Here is a 22,779-nt window from a genome sequence, read left to right on the forward strand (position 1 = left end):
GAATTTTAGACTACATTCACCTATTCCAGAAGAACAGAGATATTCTCAACTACCTTTGGTGGCATCATCCACTCAGTCATCATGAAGCTTCATGGCGCGCGATGTCAATAGGATGATGAGGAAAGTTTTGATGACACAAATTCAGCTTAGTGTTTTCCTGTTACCATCTCCTGGGAAGGTACTGACTACTGGCCATCTTAGCCTTCCCTTACTGGAATCTGTACTGACTCACCCTTTGCATCTGGTGTTACTGGATCTGACTTGAACTGGAGCTACTTACAATTTTGATGCTGATGCCTTCCCTTTCTCTCGCTTCACTCCAGTGACTTGGGATTGAGATGAAACTTGGAGATGAAGCTTTGGAGCCATGTTTTGAGCAGAGCGAATTGACATTGAGATTCTCAGAGCCATCCCACCCACTCACTCACACCTTGGGCTCTGAACAGCTCTGATCCGAAATCATCTTTGGGACCTAGGGGCCATCAAGGACAAGGGTCCCCTCTCTTCTTCATATCAGAGGGAGCTGGTGGCAGCTTCAGCCTTCAAGGCCTTTGAAAGGGTTTTAACAAATACCAAAGACAAGGTGTCTTCAGCCAACTGGATTCCACCCATACCCCAGCTGTAGTCTGTTTCCTCTCCTCTTCATCCTGTCGGACAAGGTTAGCCAGTATCAGGGGCTTTGAATAAAGTCTGCTTTGTCAGTTTCCCATACAATTCTGAACCTTCAGCTGCTCCCTCAGAAGGTGTCACCAGAAAAATGGATGTGCAGAGGGAAGCACTTAGTCTCTTTCCCAGAGTCTTTCAACAAAGTTACTGACTTAGAGGAAGGGGAGGGGTTCCCCTCACTCCCTCTCTGAAGATGTCACATTTGATTATATTCTTGTTTTAATGATGCAGAGATGGGAGTGGTCATCCCAAAACTCTTCTCCAGATGACAGTACTCCTGGAAACTTTTGGTTCCAAACCAGTATAATTCTGGGTGGTACCTCCCGTTGTTCTATTTCTTGACCTTATAGCTCAGTGGGCATGGAAGAATCTTGATGTGGTAGAGCAATCCCTAAGAAATGCCAATCACATCATAGTTATGCTTAAGGACAGGAAGCACTGGTGTAAAGATCCACCAGCAGATGTTATGGTGGTGGTAGCAGCCACCAAGAAGGAACTATCAGAAGAAAGGTCCACTTTTCTTCTTTCTATTTAGAATCAGGAGCGATGGACAGATTAAGGAAGCAGACTTATGCATCTGTGACTTTCAACCTTAGCCAGCTGAACTATTTGGCTCATTTAACAAGATTCCAGAGAGACTTAACCAAAGTGACCAGTAAGTCCTTCTTGACAAGCTCTCAACTGTACAGATTTTTGCAGAATGTCCCCAGATTTTTACCTCATATTTTTGGTGTGTTCCTCATAAAATTTGTGGTTTGCTGGCAAATCACTATGTTTTGAAGGCGCTAAATAATGACATGGGTTTGGGTTTCAGACCTAATATCTTTCAGGGAATGTATGATAACATAAATTCTGTTAATCTAGCAGCTTTCTATGTTTGTAAGAGCAACATTTAAAATCTGTCTCTATTTTTAGGTCTTTGTCCCCCCATTATTTTAGGCTTTGTCCAGATTTCTTGGACTAAGAGGCTGAGAGGTACGCCTCTTGTGGGTATTGTCTGCAGTTGTTCAGAAAACAATGAATGCCTAGATTTACACCCTCAATCCTCCTCAAATGTGGCCATGCATTTACTGTCTAATGCAGGTGATGGTATGATCAGAACAGCAGGCACCAGCATCATGATGCTCCGTCATGTCTGCATGTATGTTTGTGACTTTGCAGAAGGCTTTAAGTTGTCCTTTGTAAAGCCGCTTATAATGGTTCCACTTTGTTTGGACTTAAAGACAAACTCACCAAGAGCCACCAGGATGGTAAGACTGTGTCTCTGCAGTGGAAGTATGCTTCTCCACCTTGAAAAGAACTTTTTCTAAGAACCAAAGATTGGCGAAGAAGATAAGGTTTCACAAATCACAGAGTATTTTCCATAAGTCCCAGGGTGACAGGTCTCCCATGGCAGAGGAGGAGGCAATTTTAATGGATGGTGCCTAAGAAGCAGAGGTGGACTGCATAACCAAGGCCTTCATGGTCCATTTTCTGAGAAAGCCTTTTAGCGCTCATAAATGGGTACCCAGCTGCTGCACTCTGGAGGCAGTTTGGGGGGGGGGGATCTGTCTTTGCACTCTTAAGCCTGGCAGAGAATAACATCAGATACATGGGTACTAAAAATAATATCCAGAGGCTATTCAATTCCCTTTTCCCTACCACCTCAGAAAAAGAAGAAACTCCCCGATGTTCCACCCAGTCAAAGGGACTCAGCAGCCATAGAAATTTCAAAGCCACTGAAAAAACAGTCACCTTACCAGTCCCCAGGATTATATTCCAGGTTCTTTTTAGTACCAAAGAAAACTGGAGACCTCAGACCCATATTCAGTCTCAATCACCTAAACCAGTTTGTGAAACAGATAAAGTTCTGGAAGGACACAGTACAGTCCATTTTACCAGTTCTGAGGAAGGAAGATTGGATCTGCTTCATAGATCATCAGGATGCCTACTATCACATCAAAATAGCAAGGCATTCCAGATTTTTCTGCTTCCAGCTGAGAGCCAATCACTGTGAATTCCAGGCACTGCCATTTAGTCTCACCAAAGCCCCTAGGCTGTTCAACAAGATCATAGAAGTGGTAATAGTGCAACTGTGCCTATTGAGGATCCACATCTTTCCATACCTTAATGATTGGCTCCACACAGCTTCCACTGAGCATCTACTCCTACACCACCTGAAACAGGTACTTCAGTTGCTTCTGGACTTAGGAATATCTGTAAATCTACAAAAATGTTAGCTAACGCAGATGAGACTATAGAGTTCATAGGATGCCACCTAGACACCAAAATACAAATTGTCAGCTTTCCCCAGTCCAGTGTTCTGTCACTTCATCTAACATCTTTTCATTTACTGAATTACCCATCACCACCAGTGAGGTTAATTCATGTATTTTAGGTCTCGTAGTTTCCAAAATACTATGGTCCTTTTAGCCAGATACTACATGAGAGTACTGCAGTGGACTTTAGCAGTACAGTGGTCTCAATCCATTCACCCTTTACATTCCAAAAATCTGAATTATACAGATTTGTGAACAACTCATCACTTGGTAGATAACATCAACAAAGGTAACCCAGTGTCACCCTTTCCATGCAGAATCACCAGTTGCAACAGTGACCTTTGAAGCCTCCCTTCTAGAGTTGGAGGGCACTTTCAAAGGAAGAATGCTCCAAGGAACGTGGTCATCACTTGGTCAATCTTCACATCAATGTCTTGGAGTTGACAGCAGTTATCATAGCACTGCCGACATTTCAGGATCTCCTCCCCAAAGGTGTGATTACCTTACAAATAGACAACATGTCATTGTTATGGTAAATCAACAAGCAGGGAGGAACGCATTCATGCCTTGTCTGTTAAGAGACCATGAGTATGGCATGGACAATGTCTTCACAACTCTATCTGGTAGCAACGCACATCCTGGGGTTATTCAGTGTAAACACAGACAAGTTGAGCAGAACAGTTCTGATGCCTCACGAGTGGTCTCTAAATCCTGCAGTGACATGTGTAATTTTCATTTGGTGGGGCCAGTTTTGCTGCAACTTGGTTTGCATCCTATCTGAACAGTAAATGCAACAGTTACTTTGCCATGATCCCTCCATAGGAAGTCACCAAGGGATGTTGTGGTCCACAGTTGGCCTCTGGGCCTCCTGTATGCCTTACTTCCTTTGCCACTGATAAATTCATAATGGAAGCAAGACAGTGCAAGGCCTGGATGATCCTTATTGGCCCTTTTGGCACTGAAAGCCATGGCTCCCTTACCCATGACCTAAACTATTTTATCCTAAATGGATGTTGGATCATTATCCACACCTGCTAACTCACTCATCCAGACTGCCTCCTCTGGACCAGAAGTCTGTAATGTTAACAGCATGGTTCCTCCAACCTTGAGCATAGCCAGAGAAACCAGGCTTTCTTCCTCAGTAGTCAACATTCTTTCTGCTTCACAAAAAATGTGCACTAGAAAAGTTTATCATAGTAAATGGAAGAGATGTTCGATTTGGGCCTATTCCAAAGGCCTGGACCCATTTTCATCACCTATTGCATTCATTTTAGAATTTTTATCTCATCTTTCTGACAAAGGTTCTAGCTTTGCCACCATCAGGGTACAGTTGGCTGCAGTTTCGTATTTTCATGTTGGATGTAAAGACATTCCAGTAGTTTCCCCTAAAACTTCAAAAGCCTTCCTGAGTGGTGCTTTTCTACTCATACCACCTGTTAGAAAGCTAGCACCAGCATGGGACATCACCATTATGCTACAAGCCCTAACTAAGACTCCATTTGAACCAGCTACCACTGCCGAGCTAAAATTCCTGACTTGGAAACAATTTTCTTAGTGGAAGTGATATCAGCCAGAGGAGTCTTAGAGCTACAGGGCCTATCTTTTAAGCTTCCATACCTAGTGTTCCACAAAGATAGTGTTTCCTTTAGAACTAATACATCTTTTATTCCTAAGGTGGCATCTGAACATAATTTAAACCAGTCAATACATTTACCTGTGCTTTTCTCAAGGTATTCAGACAAAGGAGAATACTTACTGCATATGTTAGATGTTCACAGGAAGCTCAGATTCTATATCCATAGAACAAAATAATTTATAAAAGATGATCAATTTTTCATTTTGTTTTCTAAAATGAAGTTGGGAAAGGCAGTTACAAAATTTACTCTATCCAGATGGCTATCAGATTGCATTTTTTGTATATAATTTGAAGAATTTACCTTTACTGGGTAAACCTAAAGCCCATTCAGCTAGAGCAGTTTCTACTTAAACAGCATTTAATAGAGGTTTATACACTGATGACATTTGTGCTCCGGCCAATTGGGACACAGTATACATCTTTGTATCTCACTACAAGCTGGACACCCAGTCTGGATCATGTTCCTCATTTGACTCTACCATTCTCAGAAATGTCCTTCCTTGATACCACCCAGTTTGACAGCTTGGGATTTTGTGCCATACTTTTGAAATGGATGATAACAGACAACATTGGATATTAAAGTTATGTATTTAACCTAACGTTAGATTCATGTTGTCTGATTTTTATCCAGTTCCCTCCCTTCTGCCCCCTTACAGTTGTCGCCTATTGCATCAAAAAGATTGAGTGGATTTTATTCCGTCTTTGCAGTCATTTGAGACTGTACCCACTTTCCTCAAAAACCTTGGCCTATCTTAATTAAAGGGTTCATTCTTAAAACAGGTCCTATAGGCAATATGCCCTCATATTTCACAAAGATGGGAGGGGAAACTCAATCTGAGCATCTAAGGCAGGGGCTAGGGAATTATGGGTAGGGGAGAAGTCAGAGTTGTAGGTCCGATGAAACTTCAAAGTCAACATTGGGGTCGAATCCAGTTGAATTTGACAACCCGCATGTCTGAACCAAACAAAAATCAGACAACATGGATATAACTTTGTGGTAAGTACATAATGTTTGTTTTTCGCAGGGGGTCAAGCCCCCTCCATCCACCCCCGCCGCTTCTTATATATATTCCAACTGGGGAAATGGCATATTCCCCAATCCAGCTGTCGTAGCAATCTCACTCAACTGTTGATCAGTTGTTTTGTAGACCAGATTGTCTGGGCAAAACCCCTAATATATATATATATATATATATATATATATATATATATATATATATATATATATATATATATAATTATTACCATGAGATTGATTGATGAAAAACACATCAAACAAAGTTATCAGTGTTAACCTTTATTACAAGAAAAAATATCCAATTTATAATCACCAACTAACATTAAAGATGTTTTTACATGGAAGGTTGTACATCCTGATGTGGACCTCAAATAAACTAATTCCACAGTTGCATAACTGATGCTAAAGGGAAAACTCAGGTCCAACCTTGCCACCTGAGGAGGCCAGTTGGTGAGGACAGCAAAATTCAAAAGGGTTAGTTGTCTCAGCCTTTGCTGATAGTTAATCTGGAATCGCTGATTATGGAGAATATATTCTGTACAATTGGTGATATTTTACACAATCATTGATTCCAGATTACCTATCAACAAAGGCTGGGTCCACTAACCTTTTTGATATATATGAATGCGTGTGTGTATGTATACCTCAGAAGATCGACAGACCATTTGATCGAAATTCATTTGGTCGACAGCTCATTTGGTGGAAAACTAGTATTCAAGGCACATAACAGGGATTTGCCCCCCTCCGCAATGTTGTGTGACCCTGGAGTTGGTATATATAGTTAGGAGGTGTGGGAGCGAAGCCCCCACCTATTTTTGTTTAAAATGTGTAGTTGTTGTATTTTCATGTTTTTAAACGGTAATAGGTGGGGGCCTTCGCCCCGACACCCCCCCTAACTATATATACCAACTCCAGGGTTGCACAACATTAGGGAGGGGGGCAAATCCCTCTTATGTGCCTTGAATACTGGTTTTCGACCAAATGAATGTCGATCAAATGGCCTGTCAATCTTCTGAGGTAGACCCATATATATGTGTGTGTGTGTGTGTGTGTGTGTGTGTGTAGTATATTGCACACACTCACACATATATGAATTCCTTTTAAATCCTTGAATTACCTTAATGTAGACTTGCATAACAGCGAGACGACTTCAGTGAAAATTTAGATGAACAAAGTCCCAGAATGGGATATTTTACCTTTGGGAAACTAACCACTTGGCCAGCATGGTGAACTTTGCCCTTTTCTCCACTGTAGTACGATCTCCGAGTTGGTATATTTAATTGGGAGGGGGAGGACTAAGCCCCCCAGTTTGGTGGGTTTAATTTGCTTCTGTTTTTGTTTTAGTTATTGGTAGCCAAGTGGTTATTTTCCTAAAGAGGAAATACTCCATTCTGGGAGTTCTTTCATTTAAATTTTTGCTGATGTTGTCTTGCTGTTATGTGAGTCAACATTACAGTAGTTCATTGTTTTGACATAGAACTATATATATATATATATATATATATATATATATATATATATATATATATAGAGTTGTCTGTCAGATGCTCAACGTGTCCCATACAAAAACTGGTAATGTTGATGTACCATTATTGATGCTCACAATGCCAAAAATACAGTAGTCCAAAATTCCAGATTTGTACCCCCTCATGATCTATGTTAGTGCTTGTTCCTGGTTCAGAAGCAGTATAGACATTCAGGATTTGGTGTGTAATGCTCTTTTGTGTTTCCATTGTTTTGTGTCAATGTCATTACGCCATTGTTACCAGTTTCAAGCATCTGACAGACAGCCATGTTTTATACATTATATAATATATATATATATATATATATATATACTTATGTGTGTGTGTGTGTGTGTGTGTGTATTCACAAAGATAATTACAGTACTTTAGTCATTTAATCTTTCTGTCTCTCTATTTCTATCTCTCATCCTCCATTCCATAATCTTAGTCACCCAGTATTTTTTTTCCCTTTATCTCTTCTTGAACTTTGCAGTATTTTCTATCACATATCAGGTAAGTAAAGTTGTAAGTCATCTGTAAGTCCCTTATAATATATCCAGCCTATTTCTGAAGAGGCTGCCTGTACTATTGCTATTAATGTATTTCTTCTGAGGATTGAATTGAGAATGTCCATTATAATCTTAATATCACCAGAAAATACTACAGAACTGCAAGCCACTGACAACAACATTCTTTGATTTATCTATTTGGCTAATTTGGCTAACAATAATACTAACTTAAACTGAATGGAGTCCAATTACTGCAAAAGCCTCAGTATTGTTAAATACACTAACTTTCAAATTACTACATGACACCTACATCCAAATTTAAAGAATAAATATATACAATCAAAACTACAGACTGTGGAACAGCTGCTCAGACCTCCTTTCATGTTAAAAAAACAGAAAAAAAAATTCACAAAGAATGGTATTGGTATCATCATGAGTTTTAAAAAATAATTTTCTAAAATTGTTTAAGTACATCTACTGAAGGAAAGCACATGTAAATAGGTTCATAGGTTCATACTAGGCTATCTGCCCAAGGGCATCTATAAGCCTAGCCCATAGTTATGTGGCTTTCGCCACCCCTTTAGTTTGAATAAAAACTATGCCTATCATTTTGCTGTGCCTCTGTCAAGCAGTGACACCGAAGTAATCCCTGGGGTATATCTGCGATCTCCCATCCATTGGTCAAGATTCCTCTTGAACAAGGCCAGCGAGGTGCTCTGCCTCACATGTACCGGGATTTTGTTCCACAGCACAGGGAGTCTCTGGGTGATGAATCTGTCCCTCCAGCACGTTCTATTTATAACCGTGTCAAGGTTTAAGTCTCCCGCCCTTGTGGTTCTGAGGGATCTAGATTTTTTGAGGTGAAGCATATTCATCAAATCTGGGTTTGACATGGCCTTATATGTCAGGCACAGGTCACCTCTGAGCAAGCGGTATGAGACTGAATAGAGCTGGAGTTCTTTCAGTCGGGCAGCATAAGACATATTTTGAGACCCTTTATCCTTTTGGTGAGGAACTTTTGGGGCCTTTCAAGCTGCAGCAGGTGTCTGGTCAGATACATTCGAACGGGCATTGTACTCAATCATAGGTCTAATGAGTGATGAGTACAGGGGACGATGACCTCCCTTGATCTAGATGTGAATCCCTTCATGATCAGGTGGGCGATATAGAAGGTTTTCCTAACTACTTTAGCAACATGAGTGTCAAACGAAAGGCTACTGTCAACCTGGGTCCCCAGATCCCTGATGACTTTTTCTGTGCTCAGTGGATTGCCACCTATATGGTAGCTAGGGTAACCCTGTTTTTCCCGAAGGGTATGACTATGCATTTTTTGGCGTTTAACTTCAGGCCATGGCTCTGGCACCAGTTATCCGTTTCTGTGAGGCCCTTCTGGAGGATATCTGTGTCAGATGTGTTTTTGACTATGGCCCAGTTTGCAGTCATCTGCAAACTTTGTCAGCCATAACCCTCCTGTGTTTGCTTGTACTTCAGAAAAGTAGATGCCGAACAAGAGTGGACCCAGGACTGAGCCCTGTGGGACACCACTTGTGACAGGCTTTGAGTCTGACATGGCTCCAGCAACTCTGACCCTGTGGGTTCTGTCACTTAGCCAGTTTGCAAACCATCTTGTGATGTATGGGTTTACATTCAAGCTGATGAGTTTTTCGATGATACCTGAGTGGGGTATTGTGTCGAAGGCCTTTGCCAGGTCGAGGTAGGCTGTATGGACTGCCTTTCCCTCATCAATGGCCTTGGTGACTGTCTCGAAAAAGTCAACCAAGTTTAAGAGGCAGGATCTGCCTTTGACAAAGCCAAACTGGGTTGGATCCAAAGTCTGCAAGTTCCCTATGTCTTTATTTATGAGTTCCATTATGATCCTCTCCATGGCTTTGCAGATAAGGCTTGTCAAGCTAATGGGGTGGTAATTTCCAGGGTCTGTGGAGGCACCGCCCTTATGAAGTGGGACCACAGTCGCCGTCGCCACTCCTTGGTGTATCCTGAGGTGAGGCTAAGATTAAACAGCTGTCCTAACTGTGGGTTTAATTCCTCGTTGTGTTCGTGAAGCACACAGCCGGGGACACCATCCGGTCCCATGGATGCTGTGTTTTTTGCCTTAGTGAGGGCAGTTCTCACCTGGGCGTTGGAGATGTTTGGGGGGCTACAATCCTCTGGAATTGATATCTCTCCTTTTGGGGGGGAGAAGTTTGCACTGAACCTATCAGCCAGTATGTTGGCAATGTGTGTAGGTTCAGTAATTTTCACATCATTTTGAACTAATTCTGAGCATATCTGGGAGTTTCCTCCTAGGTTTCTAACATAGCTAAAGAAGGCCTTATGATTGTCTTTAGAGTCCTTGGCGATTTTTCTCTCAAAATTTGCCTTGGATGATTTTATGAGAGCTCTTAGTTTTATACTTATAATGATCAAAGGTGTCTTACCTTTCAAGGATTTTGCTCTATCTTGTAGTAGCTTCCTCCTTTTGTTGTAGAGCTTGTTTATGGCTGGGGTCCACCAGACTGGATGCTTGCCTTTGGTACAGAGAGTCTTAGTTTTGTTTGGGATTGCCTGATCCATGCAGTCCTGTAGGTGCTGGTAGAAGGCATTTGTAAGTGATTCAGCGGTTTGAGTAATGTTTACCACTGGCTCAGGGGCCTTAAAGGAGACCACACTAGTTTTTAGAAGTGTGAAATCGGCTTTTGAGAAGTTTTCACTGTGGTCTTTTTGTTTCAGGTGGGTGCGGATGAGGACCTCCAGCGAGATTAGTTTATGATCTGATCTCACCAGTGAGGGTATACTTCGGTGTTGAACATTTTGATCCCATGTTCGTGATGATGAGATCAAGTATGTTTTCTCCTCTTGTGGGATGGTGACTATTTGTTCCATGGCATTTGAGTTTATGAACTCCAGGAATCTTTGGGTTAGAGTGTTCGGCTTGAGTAGTGTTCCCAGTCTATATTAGGGTAGTTGAAGTCGCCTAGTATGATGGTGTTTGGAGATACATTTATCCCTCCAATGTTTTCAGGAAGGCCATGTGAGGTTCTTGAGTTTGAGAGGGTGGCCTGTAACATGCTACAAATTGCAGAGCAGTCTTGCCTATGGTTAATTGCACCTGGATGGTCTCCGATGCATCGTGCGTTGCCACCAACCTTGAGGTGTGGGTGTCCTTTATGAATATGGACACCCCTCCTTTCTTGGTGTTGTCCGGATTTTGGGGCGGAACGCATGATATGAGGTGAAACCTGTTAGTGCTGGGGTGCTCTCGGGAGCCTTGAACCAGGTTTCTGTCACAGCACAGACATCGATGTTCTCCATATTGAGAAGGGCCTCGAGTGTGTGCATCTTGAGATTGAGACTTCTGGCATTGAGCAGCATTACCCTTAGTTTTTTCCTTTTTGGTGTTCTAGGGTGGTAGGTTTAGAATTTGAGCCTTGCCTAAAAAGGCACTATGGGGTGGCAAGAGCCTTTGCCAATATCCGGAAGCCCAGAGGTGACAGGTGCAAGCCGTCCCTTGCGAAGCAGCGTGGCTTGTCCAGCATGTCATCCCAGGCAGACAGACATTGGATCCCCTTTGAATGACACCAGAATTTAAGCCAATTATTAAAGCTGATCATCTTATCACTGTATTGTGGCATCATTCTAGGTGAAGGTAGGATACTGCTCAAGGTCAGGGTCATACCTGCCTGGGCTACATAATCAGAGAGCTCCTCGATGTCCCTTTTCATGTAGTCCAAGGAGGTACGTCTCAGGTCGTTGACACCAGCGTGGACAATGACTGAGTCGTACTTGTACCTGCTGTTGAGAGACCTGAGTGCTTGCGTTGTGGCAGATTCTAGCGCCCGACAGGCAACTTACTGTGACCTTCTCCTTACTCAGTCTGGTGAGCGGGACGTCAGTGTGTCTGACTATGGAATCACCAATGACAAGTGTGTCTGGCATTTTGTTTGGCCTTAAGGGCTGTGACTGTTTGACACTCTGACTGTGTGGTCTATGTGTTGCATGTGTTGGGTCGTGAGGTGGTAGTTGTTTGGGTGTCTGCTTTGGTGGCCTCTGCTGTTTTGGTAAATTTTTGATCAGAGCCTCCGAGTATGTCTTTGTGTGAGTATGTGTATGATTTGAAGTTGTGATGGTACCATGTGTGACTGGGTATGTATTGTGTGTGGTTACCTTCTCCTCCTGTCTGGTCTTGCCAGTCCTATGTTGAGAGAGCTCAGCCTCCAGTTTGGCCGTATAGTTGCATCTCTCGCATGTATTTGTGTTTTGTGGGAGAAGGAGAGGATTGTCTGTGTACATGAGGCAATTGTAACATTGCCTCAATATTCCCAGGTTCACCAGTTGAGCTGGAGAGGACACTAGCAACTGATCCCTCGACATACTAGAAGTAGTAGATAAAGAGACTTTCAAAGGACTCCGGGGAAAGTGGGTTTTAGGCTGGTGGGGTACTATCTATAATAAGAGTGCTTTATCAAGGTGCAAGTACTGTAGGAGTAAGTGCTAGGCTTTACAGATAGAGAATAGTCTACTTGGGAATCAAGTAGAGATGAACTTTTCAGTTATAGGATATGCTGGTTAGATCAGCAGTACAGCTCGAGGAAGGTAGTTCTAAGGGAAAATTTGAAGAGTGGAATTTAGATGGCCGAATAGTTTAACGCCGCTGCTCTTGTGTGCAACAGTGGCAACTCAGCTAACGCGTTTAGCGTGTTTTATAGCAGGGGGCTGAAGTGAGCTAGGAATTGGCCCAAAACGACCAATGGACTACTAGTTTCTGGCTGAAACTTCACCAAATCGGACAAAAAGGCCGCTCAGTGCTTCCCACTCCCACTGGTAAGCAAAGAAACTTCCCTCCTTCCTAATAAGGCAATGGATCAGTAACAGGAACTAAAAACAAAGCCCAGGGATCAGCAACTCTGAAACTGGACTACTCTAGTTCAGTAAGGCGGGAAAACAAGAGATATTTTTGTTTTTTTACAGAGACAAGGAAAAAAACAGACAGTAAATGCTATAAATGCTGAAATGTTTCAGAGATATGGGTAATCAAAATGTAAACATCATCTGCTAAATGTCATCTGCTTTTCCTACAAAGCTGTAGTCATTTATATTCACCTTTGTAAATACTAGTTACTTATATTGTATATATAGCAGAGAATTATCATTCAGCTCCTGAATGCATATTCCTTTTCCAATAAAGCCATAGTAATTTATCTTCACCTTTGTAAATAATTTTTACAAAATTTTGCATGTAGCACAGTTATCTTAGTAAGCTTAATGTTTCTTATTTCTGATTATCTTCTTATAATGTTTTGTCAGACATCTGAATGCCTGGACACCCCTCCCATAAAATGTGTACCCTCTTCTCTATGCTTTCCACACCCAATTTTTTTTGAAAATGTGTGCCTGTCCTGTTGCATCAAAACAGGATATATACCGTCAACTTTAACTGCATCTGCTTGTATACTGTTTTTTTCTCTTTGTATTACATATTTTGAGAATTTCAGAAGGTAGGCAGTCTACGTCAGCTGTATAGTGTTATTATTGTCTGCCTACAAATAGTTTGTAGTGTAGATGACCTACTATACCGTTAATATTTTTTCTTTCTGTCCTCTAAATTCTTTAAGGGGAGCATTAAATTCTAAAGTATAGTCTATTTATATGAGTCTGTAACTTTCATTACACTATGAGAAAATATATACATTGTAAAGTACCTTAAAGAGTTGTAATTAATTTACATGGATTTGTATGGTGGTATATTGGTCTTTTGCCTTTGCCCTCTGCATATAGCAGAAAAGGGTACTTAAGAGAAGTTCACGTACCAGTTGACAAAAATTAAATTAAAATACATTTGGTTCTATTTCATCACATTTTAGTATTTGCAGTTTCCTCCTGTTGTACATTTTTAACATGCTTAAAAGTCTTGATGTGACTCTTCATTTTTTACTTTTTTTTCAGACTTCAATATTCGTAGAGGTTTCATTTTCTGCTCAAAACTCACATCCGACAATGGTTCTATCTTCATATAAATTAAAATTAAAAAAAAAAAAATACCATCAAAAGTACTTTTCTGGAGTACCTTCCTGTTGCAAAAATTTGATTCTTATCACAGATTTCCTTTTTGAATGTTTTACTTTCACCAGATCTCTTTGGTGCAGCTATGACAACTAGTACAAAATACCACGGTGTTATTTCCATTACTTCCATTTTATTTAATTCCCCTTTGTTCTTTTCAGCTCTTTTCCATTATTTCTTTGTACACCCTTTCCTGAACTTATTTCTTATTCATCATACTCTGTTACCTTTGGTCACATCTCCTCAAATATACTAGCTTGTCTGGTTTTGAGATTCAGTAGTTTTTGCTAGTTCATCGGGTATTGCAGCAGATATTTCTTTCCTTATTTTGCTGTTAACAGCTATCACATCCTTTGACTGTTCCTGAATTTTCTTAATCGAGAGTTTTTCTGGTGTCCTGGTCAGTTTTCCCTAAACCATTATAAATATCTCCCCAAGACTCTCTAAAAATAAGCCAATGGCTTAGTAGGCTTCTGCCCTGTACAGACAAAATGAAGATGTACATGGAAAATAATTCCACAGTCTTAACATCTCAAAAGCTACCGTTGCATGCAGTAATGAGATAGCTTGAAATAAGTGTTTTTTTATGCAAAGCAGAAAGCTTCCTGTACCCCCACACCCCAAAATCTTATATGTGTACTAACTCCACAGTGCATTGCACTGGGGAAAGGGGGGAACTCATGAAGCGAGGATTCATTGGTTTTGGGCTGTTTCTAAACTTGAGCAGTTGTAATTGGACAGTTCATTTCTGAGCAGTTATCTCCACCGGAAAACATGGAGGTAACCACTTAGTAGGATCTACACAATCAAAAAAATACAATAAAAAGAGAAAAAAGTCACATTAAATCAGCATAATTATTTCAAAAAAATATTTTCAATAAAGTATAAAATAGATAACTATGTTTACAATATGTGTAATAATCAGGTATGAATAGAACAATAAATTGCACTTCAAAAATTCATCAATGACACAGTTGAGTAAATAATTATATTTGTCTAATAAAGCTAATATTTTCATTCAGTGACTGATTTTTGACTTTCTGCTATTAGATCATGAAGTAATCACAGACATTCCTGTTTGGCAAACAATAATAGCTAAATTTATAAATTCCCAAAAAAAATAGGTACATGTTCACACTTCATTTGTTTTTGTAATATTTTTCATACAATTGCAAGTAAGCTCCACAACATAGGATATTAATTTTTACCTGTACAAATTGGAATTGGAGCATTAGTTATTAATAAGAAATCGGATATTTCACAATTATCAGACCATAATTCTTTCAAGAAGTTTTTATAATCCTCACGGTATTGTCTGTTTTTCCTCAGAATTAAAAAATATGTGATACCAGTCTGCCCTCAAAAAGTTTTTTTTTTTACATCTTCAACATGTATTTTCATTGGCTTTATTAATTGAAGGTAACTTGTATGGGATAATAAAGATCTGATGTAAATACTTCCAAATAAGACTCTCCAAGAATAAGACGTATAATTATATTTCAACGATTACCATTATCAACATCCATAAGATTATATTGAGTAATATAGTTCCAACATTTTCTAATAAATCTAATATCTAATGTTAAAATTAGTTTATTCACCTTTGAGAATCAAAGCTTTATTTCACCCTTGCCATTAATGAAAGAAAATAATCTAAAATCTTTAAACTAGTGTAATTTTTGTAATGACTTATTACATTCCTTGCTCACTGTAAAAAGTGCTCTGACAATATTTGTATAGTTTGCTTATATAGCAGCACTACAATATAGAAATGCACTCTTTCTATTGTGTCATATTGTTGATGTGCAAATAATTTTAGGTGGTAGTGTCTGTGCTGCAACAGTACATTGTTTTATTCAAAGTTATTGACTGCTTGTGCCTTGCCTGCTTCACTGCATCTGTTATTTTCTTTCCAACAGGAGGAAAGTCGGGTACAACTTATGAAGTAGAAAAGCTGTACATACATCCCAGTTACAGCATCAATTCGAAAAAAGACAAGAATATCGCAGAATTTTATGACTACGACATTGCACTGATAAAATTTAAAAAAAAACTAATCTTCAGCACAAGTGTGAGGTAAATTGTAGTAATATTATATTTTTGTGTGTTTATATGGTTTACAGTCTGAACTGTCACTTATCACCCTTTCTGTTTGTAGTTTCTTCACTGTGTATTGAATCAGCTCGGTAAGTGTCCAGACTCTCTGATATTGTTGTCCATGTTTTAGATTACCTACTCCTTGCTTCGCTAGGTACAGCAACGTTCACTCTGCTAGTTTCTTTATGGATACAGTTTTGTTTAATTGATTTTCTATACAGAGTTTTTCAGGAATTTCTGACTTGGGTAAGATATCTCTTAGATAAACTGGGATTCCAAGAGAATGTTCAAAAGTCTTTTTTGAGTCCTTCACACAGGATTGTGTTCCTGGCATGTCAGCTAGAATCTCAGTTCAAAGAGATTTTCTTCTGCAAGAAAAAACACATCTATATTTATATTTATATCTATTTCTAAAGTTTTTCACTCAGCCGTCATTCAGTGTGATGGAATACCTCAAGGTTTTGCGTCTCATGGCATTTATGATTCTCATGTTAACTGTGGCAAGATGCCACATGAGAAAGATACAGTGGTATCTGAAGTCTCTTTTGTCCCAACACCAACATCCTTTTTCTTTTTAAATCCCAGTACTGATGTTTATCAGAGGAAAATCACTTGTTGGACACTCCAAATTTCCCTAAACCCAGGACTCCCTTTTCCCTCTTTCTTTCAAAGGAGTCAGTCACCACAGATGCCTCTGACTTTGATTGGTGAGCAGTTTCGGAAGGATAAAAGTGCAATGTGTGTGGGTCACCAAGGACAGTCTCAAGCACATAAATACAAAAAAAGATGTTTGCCTTGATCAAGGCAGTCAACTCTCTGAATCATACTTGTTTCTCTGGACCTTTTCAAATTGTTACAGACAATAACACAGTCATGTGGTACATCAACAAGTAAAGGGGAACCAGGTCATACCCCCTTTGCAGACTAGCCGTGTTAGCTTGGGACATAGCTTCACTGCACAGTCTCACTCTGCAAGCGTCCTACATTCTGTCATGGCACATTGTGGCAAATTGTGTGGCAAACAAGCTGAGAAGGACAAAGGACAGACCCTTATGAATGGAACCTTGATTAGGGGGGCTTCCAAGATTTAATCCATCTGTGAGGAGTCCCTCAAGTAGATCTATTTTCCTCCTATCTGAACAATCCGCTAGCAAGATTCTACTCCAGGACCCTATGCAAGAAGGTGTGGAAGACTTTCCCTCTCCTTTCCTTTGACAGGAATCTTCCTGTATGCCTTTCTACCCTTTTCAATGATTTTTAAGGCATTTCTGAAGATTTGTGTAAAATCTCCCAAGATCATTGTGGCAATAGGAAATAGCCAGGAGCAATTACCACAGACTTCCTCATAGAATGGATCTACTCACACAAGATCAGGGCTGTTTGATACACCATGACCCCAATCAACTTCATCTATCTGCCTGGATGATAAGGTCTTAATTCCCTTTAGGCACCTGTTTAATGAGGATGTCTAACAAGTACTAATGGAGGCAAAAGAGCATGCTATTTTAGAAAATCATATATTACCAAATAGAAAAGCTTTTCTAGTTAGTGCTAAATAACATATCCAACAGTCATTCAGGGCTAGTTGATCTCTGGTTGTATAGTATTTGAGTCAGTTACTATTGTATGGGCTTTCTTATTCCTCTATCAAGGTTTATTTATCGGCGATTTCAACAGGTCTGCTCATGAATACGCCTCTTTTTTGCATTTTCATGTCAAAATGATTTTGAAAGGGATTTTGCACAGAGGCCTCCAAGAAGACTGGTGGCCCCTCCACGGGATCTTAATTCTGCATTACAGAACCTAACACTTGCTGCATTTAAACCAGCTAATCTGGCTGACTTGGGATTCTTAACATGGAAAACTGTTTTACTGATTGCTCTGACCTCTGCAAGAAGAGTACCTGAGTTGCAGGCTCTTAGATGAGTCAATCCTATCTCATTTTCCACAGATAGAGAGAGAGCTTCTTTGAGAACTAATCTTTTTTTTATGCCTAAAGTGGTGTTCATGTTTACTTTAAGCCAAACTATCAATCTTCCTGTTTTCTTTCCTGATATATATATATATATATATATATATATATATATATATATATATATATATATATATATGGACAGAACTAAATATTTTAGTACTTCAGATCAGTTCTTCATCTCTCATAAAGGTAAGAATAAGGGACAACCTGTGCCAAAACAGATAATTTTCAAATGGTTGTCTTAGGTTATTAGCTTTTGTTATATTCAGCACAACAAAACTATTCCAAGCAGGTTCAAGGCCTACTCTGCCAGGGCCTTCACTCCATCTATGAGTTTTTGGAAAAGGTTGGATTCTAGAAGTATTCTAGAAGCAGCACCTTGGCCCTATATATATATATATATATATATATATATTCATTTTCTAGGTCTAGAATAGGCTTTGCTGCGACCATTTGCCAGGGGCTCCTAGGCCCTTACCCTTCCACCTCCCAAATGTAGTAAGCTAGGAAAATCTAACCACATAGCTAAGGCTACTGCAGCAGTCATCAGTATGATGAGCATAGTACATTTGTGTAAGTAAACTTACCATAATTAAAGCCGGTCAAATGATCACTGCTACAATAACCACTCCCTCCCTCCCTCTATCCCTCTTTTTTTGATGTTTTGGTTCTGGCAGGGTGTGAAGACTTTTTTTTTCCTAGTATTGTCCTTTCCTGTCTCAGTATCCCTCTCTCTGTTGGCATGAAAGCTCTGAAGGGCTTGGCACCCAAACCTGTCTTTTTACTCAGCTCAACTCAAACTGACTGGTGGGTTGGGTGATGGTAAAATGCCCTGAAGCTTTGGAAGCTGGCTGACTGTTATATCCTCTGCAAGATGTAACCTATATAGCTAAGCCAGCAGCGATCATTCAAACATCTACTGTTATGGAAAATTTACTTACACAACTGTACTTTCTTGAGATAAATACATTAATGGCTATGCCTCTTCTTGCTTTTGGAGTTAGAAAGTAAGATATGTTGTAGAGCTGTTGGAGAACTTTAGAGGTAGTGGACTTTGTATTATTGTGAAAAGAAAGGGTTTTGTCTATTCAAAAAAAAAAAAAAAAGATATTTTGTTGAGTAGTGAAAGGTAAACTTATACCAAATGTATCTACAATAGTAAGAGAAGATTTTTATTTATTCTTTTAGTACTTCCAAATGTCATTAAGTTGACTTATTAGTGTTCAGAAATAGTTTACTTTTATCAAGCCAATTCCATATTAAGGCAATCCCTTGGATTCAGAAATGTTTTCCAAGTCACAGTCCGCAGTTTGTGTGACTAGTGGGCATTCACAGATCTTGTGCAATTTACAGATGCTCTGAGTGCGACTGGTCCAGGCCACACAGAATAGCTGCCCACCTTATTTATCTATCTATTTATTTATTGACTAGGGTACTCCTACTTGGCAAAGGCCATTTTCAGTAGAGGTTCAGGTAGAAAAGCTCCATCAAAAGAGCATACATAATTACATTTACATTATACATTTACAATTTCAGAGAAATGAAAAAAATACTATCTACACTGATTTTTGTATTAAAATATACTATTAACTATGCATATCGTAAGACTGTTAGGTGTTTATTTCACTAGAAGATAGATAGTCTAGATTTATTTTATTAAGACACAAAACCTTAGTAGTGAGTCATATATCTTGAAATTAATGTATATGTTTGTTGTTAGTGATGAAGAGATAAATCAAGAGGAGCACGGTGGATAAGATAGTGGAGATGTGCTTTGTGTAAGAGGACATTGGTCCAAGATTATAGGAAGGACAGTGTGGTGCAATTAGTCACAGAAAGATGAAAAGGCTAGAAGAGAGGATAAATTGTTAGGGAAATATAAGGAAGAACATGTTAATATAGGTAAGGGGAGAAGATGAGAAATATGAATGTGAGATGACAAATTATACCTAGAGAAGAGTAAGAACATGACCATGACTGACCAAGGGGCTGTTTGAACAGTATTTTGATACTAGAGAGTTTTTCAGTCATTTTTGTATGTGGAGGGATGGAATTCCACAGTTCAGAGATGTAACAAGGGTACAGTTACTCCCCTGATGAGTTGTTAGGCTTACTTGTAATTAACAGGAATTTTGGATTTTTTCTCCTGAGCAGAAATCCCTCTTGGGGGAATAATGCAGAGGAATATTTTGTATTACTAGGTATTTTACAGGGTAGTACATTAATTTATATGTAATAACTGGTTGTGTATGATAGGTAGTTGTCTAGTTTGATCTAGTTAAGCTGATTTAAGGAATGGCAATGCCAGGTTGTATATGGGGAATTGGTTGTGAATTTTGTAATCTTGTTATAACAGGAGGCTAGTAGGGATTTAAGCATTGTGCTGATGTTTGTTAAAATGGGGAAGGTGTATAGGACTTTGGGAAGTAGGTAGAGGCTAAAGTTTTTTTCTTAAAATGTCAGTCAGGTACTGTCTGACCCTATGACTGGCTCCTAGCTTTTGGTGAGTCTTTTTGATACTTGGTAATATATCTTGTTCAGATTTTAGGTTGTCATTTGTTACAATTCCTAGTAGTTTGGTATTGGTTACTATTTTGATTTCGCTATTATTTGGTGATGTAATTGTGAATGATTGTTTTTGGTTTTGACACTGTTATGGTATGAAAAGCATAAGCTTAGTTTTTGGGGGGATTAAAGGGCAAGGTTGAAATTTTTAGCCTGGTTTCAACAGAAGAAAAGGAAACTTGAGTGATTTCCTGTAGTTTGGATAATGTAGGGGCTGTATGTGTTAACACTGAATCATCTGCATAATGTACTATGCTAGCAAGGTATGTAGAAGTATGGAGCTTGTATATGAAGGCACTGAAATGGAGGGGTCCTAGTATGGAGTCTTGTGGGACTCCCATGGTAAGTGGTAAAAAGGGTGTGTAATCCTGTTGCCATTTAACTGTTTTTGCCTTCCAGATAAGTAACTAATGAATCATGAAATAGAGAATAGGGAGAGATCAACCAAGGAGCATTCAGTAAGTGAATTTTGGTGTGATATACTGTCAAATGCTTTCAACAGGTCTAAAAATGGTGGATACTAGTTTACCATTGTTCCTGTGCTGGTTTAAAGTACTAGTGAAACATAGGAGAACAGTTGTTGTACTGTGATAGGGACTAAACTCATGATGAATGTTGGAGAGAAGGTTATTTAAGTTAAGATGATGTATGAGCTGTGCAATGATACATTTTTCGAGGATTTTTAGCAGGGAGAGAATAGCAAAAGGCCTATAGTTATTGAAGTCTGTTGATGTGCCTCCTTTGTGTAAAGGTATGATGTAGGATTTCTTCCAGATGACTGGAACATATTTTTCAGATAAGGACCTATTTATCAAGATGGAGACAGAGGAAGCTATAGCATCTACAGCCATTTTTAGGTATTCAGAGGGGAGATGGTCAACTAATAACGAGGTTAGTTTTAGTTTAGCTTGGAAATTTTGACAGTGAAGGTAGAACAGGGATGACGTCAAAGGGGTATGGATGGTTAGGGCAAGATGCAGGGAGTAAAATTCTGGCCAAGTTGTTGTTGTTGTTTAAGAGAGACTGTATTGCCTCTATGATGTAGGAGCTGAATTGTGTGAGAATTGAACCAAAATTGTTGGTAGTTGTAGGGAATGGGGTAGTAGTTTGGCCTGGATATGGTAATTTTTTTAAGGATAACCAAAAGAGTTTTAGATTGTTTTGATGTTTTTATTGTAGATTAGTGTAATAGGTACATGTATCCTTTTCTGATAATGGTATTTTGTGATATTTCTAAGCTGTCTAAAGTACTGATGTGAATTTTGAGTTCTAGTTTTGTGCCACTCTTTCCAGTCTTTATCCTGTTGTAGCATCAGTTTTTTGTTTCCTTTGTTAGCCATTATGCAGGGTTTGATTTGATTCTTTTATTATATACAGGGGTGTGTTTGTTAAGAATGTTTAGGAAAATGTCATTGAAATGTGTCACAGCATCATCTAGAGATATTGGCTTTAATATTTTACACTTATACTGGGCTAAAGATTTGATTACAGTATATTTATTTAATCTGGTTAAGTTGTGAACTAGGTTGTATATGATTTCCCTGTCTTTTATGTTGTAAATTCTAACTGCATAAGTTGACAAATGGTCACTTGAGCAGTCTAGGAGATATTCTGCTATCTTTATTTTGTTGTGTTTATTAGTTAGTATCCAGTCTAAGGCTGATTGCTATCATAGGTTGGTACTTGGCTATCGGCCCTAGAGCCTATACAAGCCTAGCCATAACAAATCCCTGGCTATTTCTTACCACAGTATTTACTTCCTTGGACCTCTGTCTAGGTCACTGATGTGATCCCCAGGGTGAATTTCCTATCTCCCATCCAATCATAAAGGTTCCTTTTGAAGAGGGACAAAGAGGCGCTCTGCTTGACATGTGTGGGCAGCCTATTCCAGAGTCTGGGGAGTCTCTGAGTCAGGAATCTGTCCCTCCAGCATGTTTTGTACATTGTGATGACAAGGTTTAGATCCCTGGAGCATGTGTCTCTGAGGGATTGGGATTTCTTTAACTGTAGCATGTCCCAACAGCTCTGGGTTTGACATGGCCTTGTATGTTAAACAGAGATCGCCTCTGAGTAGACAATATGTGACAGAGTATTGATGGAGTTTTTTTAGATGGTCAGCATAGGGCATCTTTTTTAGGCCTGTGATTCTTTTAGTGAGGTATTTCTGTGGCCTTTCCAGTTGTTGTAGATGTGTTGAGAGGTACATGCCAAACGGGGCATTGTATTCTATAATGAATCTAATGAGGGATGAGTACAATGGGACAATGACTTCATTTATTCTGGATGAAAAGCCCTTAGTGATGAGGTGTGCCACACAGAAGGATTTCTTGACTGTTGTGGCAATGTGGTTATCGAAGGTGAGACCACTGTCCACCTGTGTCCCTAAGTCTCTTATCACACTTTCAGTGTGTAGTGTACTGCCACCTATGTGGCAATTCATGGGTACATGTTTTTTTCCCAAAGGGGATAACTATACATTTCTTGTCATTG

At 39.4% G+C, this 22,779-nt stretch overlaps 1 protein-coding gene across 1 annotated transcript in view; it reads left to right on the forward strand.

Moving 5' to 3' along the window:
* The window catches only part of CFB (complement factor B), a 2,501,566-nt gene that overhangs the window by 1,899,603 nt on the left and 579,184 nt on the right, over nucleotides 1-22,779 (forward strand). Inside the window, exon 15 of the mRNA XM_044082138.1 lies at nucleotides 15,572-15,728. Within this exon, the coding sequence (XP_043938073.1) occupies nucleotides 15,572-15,728 (157 nt within the window). The remainder of the gene's footprint in view (nucleotides 1-15,571; nucleotides 15,729-22,779) is intronic.

This window comes from Protopterus annectens, chromosome 9.part0 (assembly GCF_019279795.1).
Source record: "Protopterus annectens isolate FY-2018-M chromosome 9.part0, PAN1.0, whole genome shotgun sequence".
Classification (NCBI taxonomy): Eukaryota; Metazoa; Chordata; order Ceratodontiformes; family Protopteridae; genus Protopterus; species Protopterus annectens.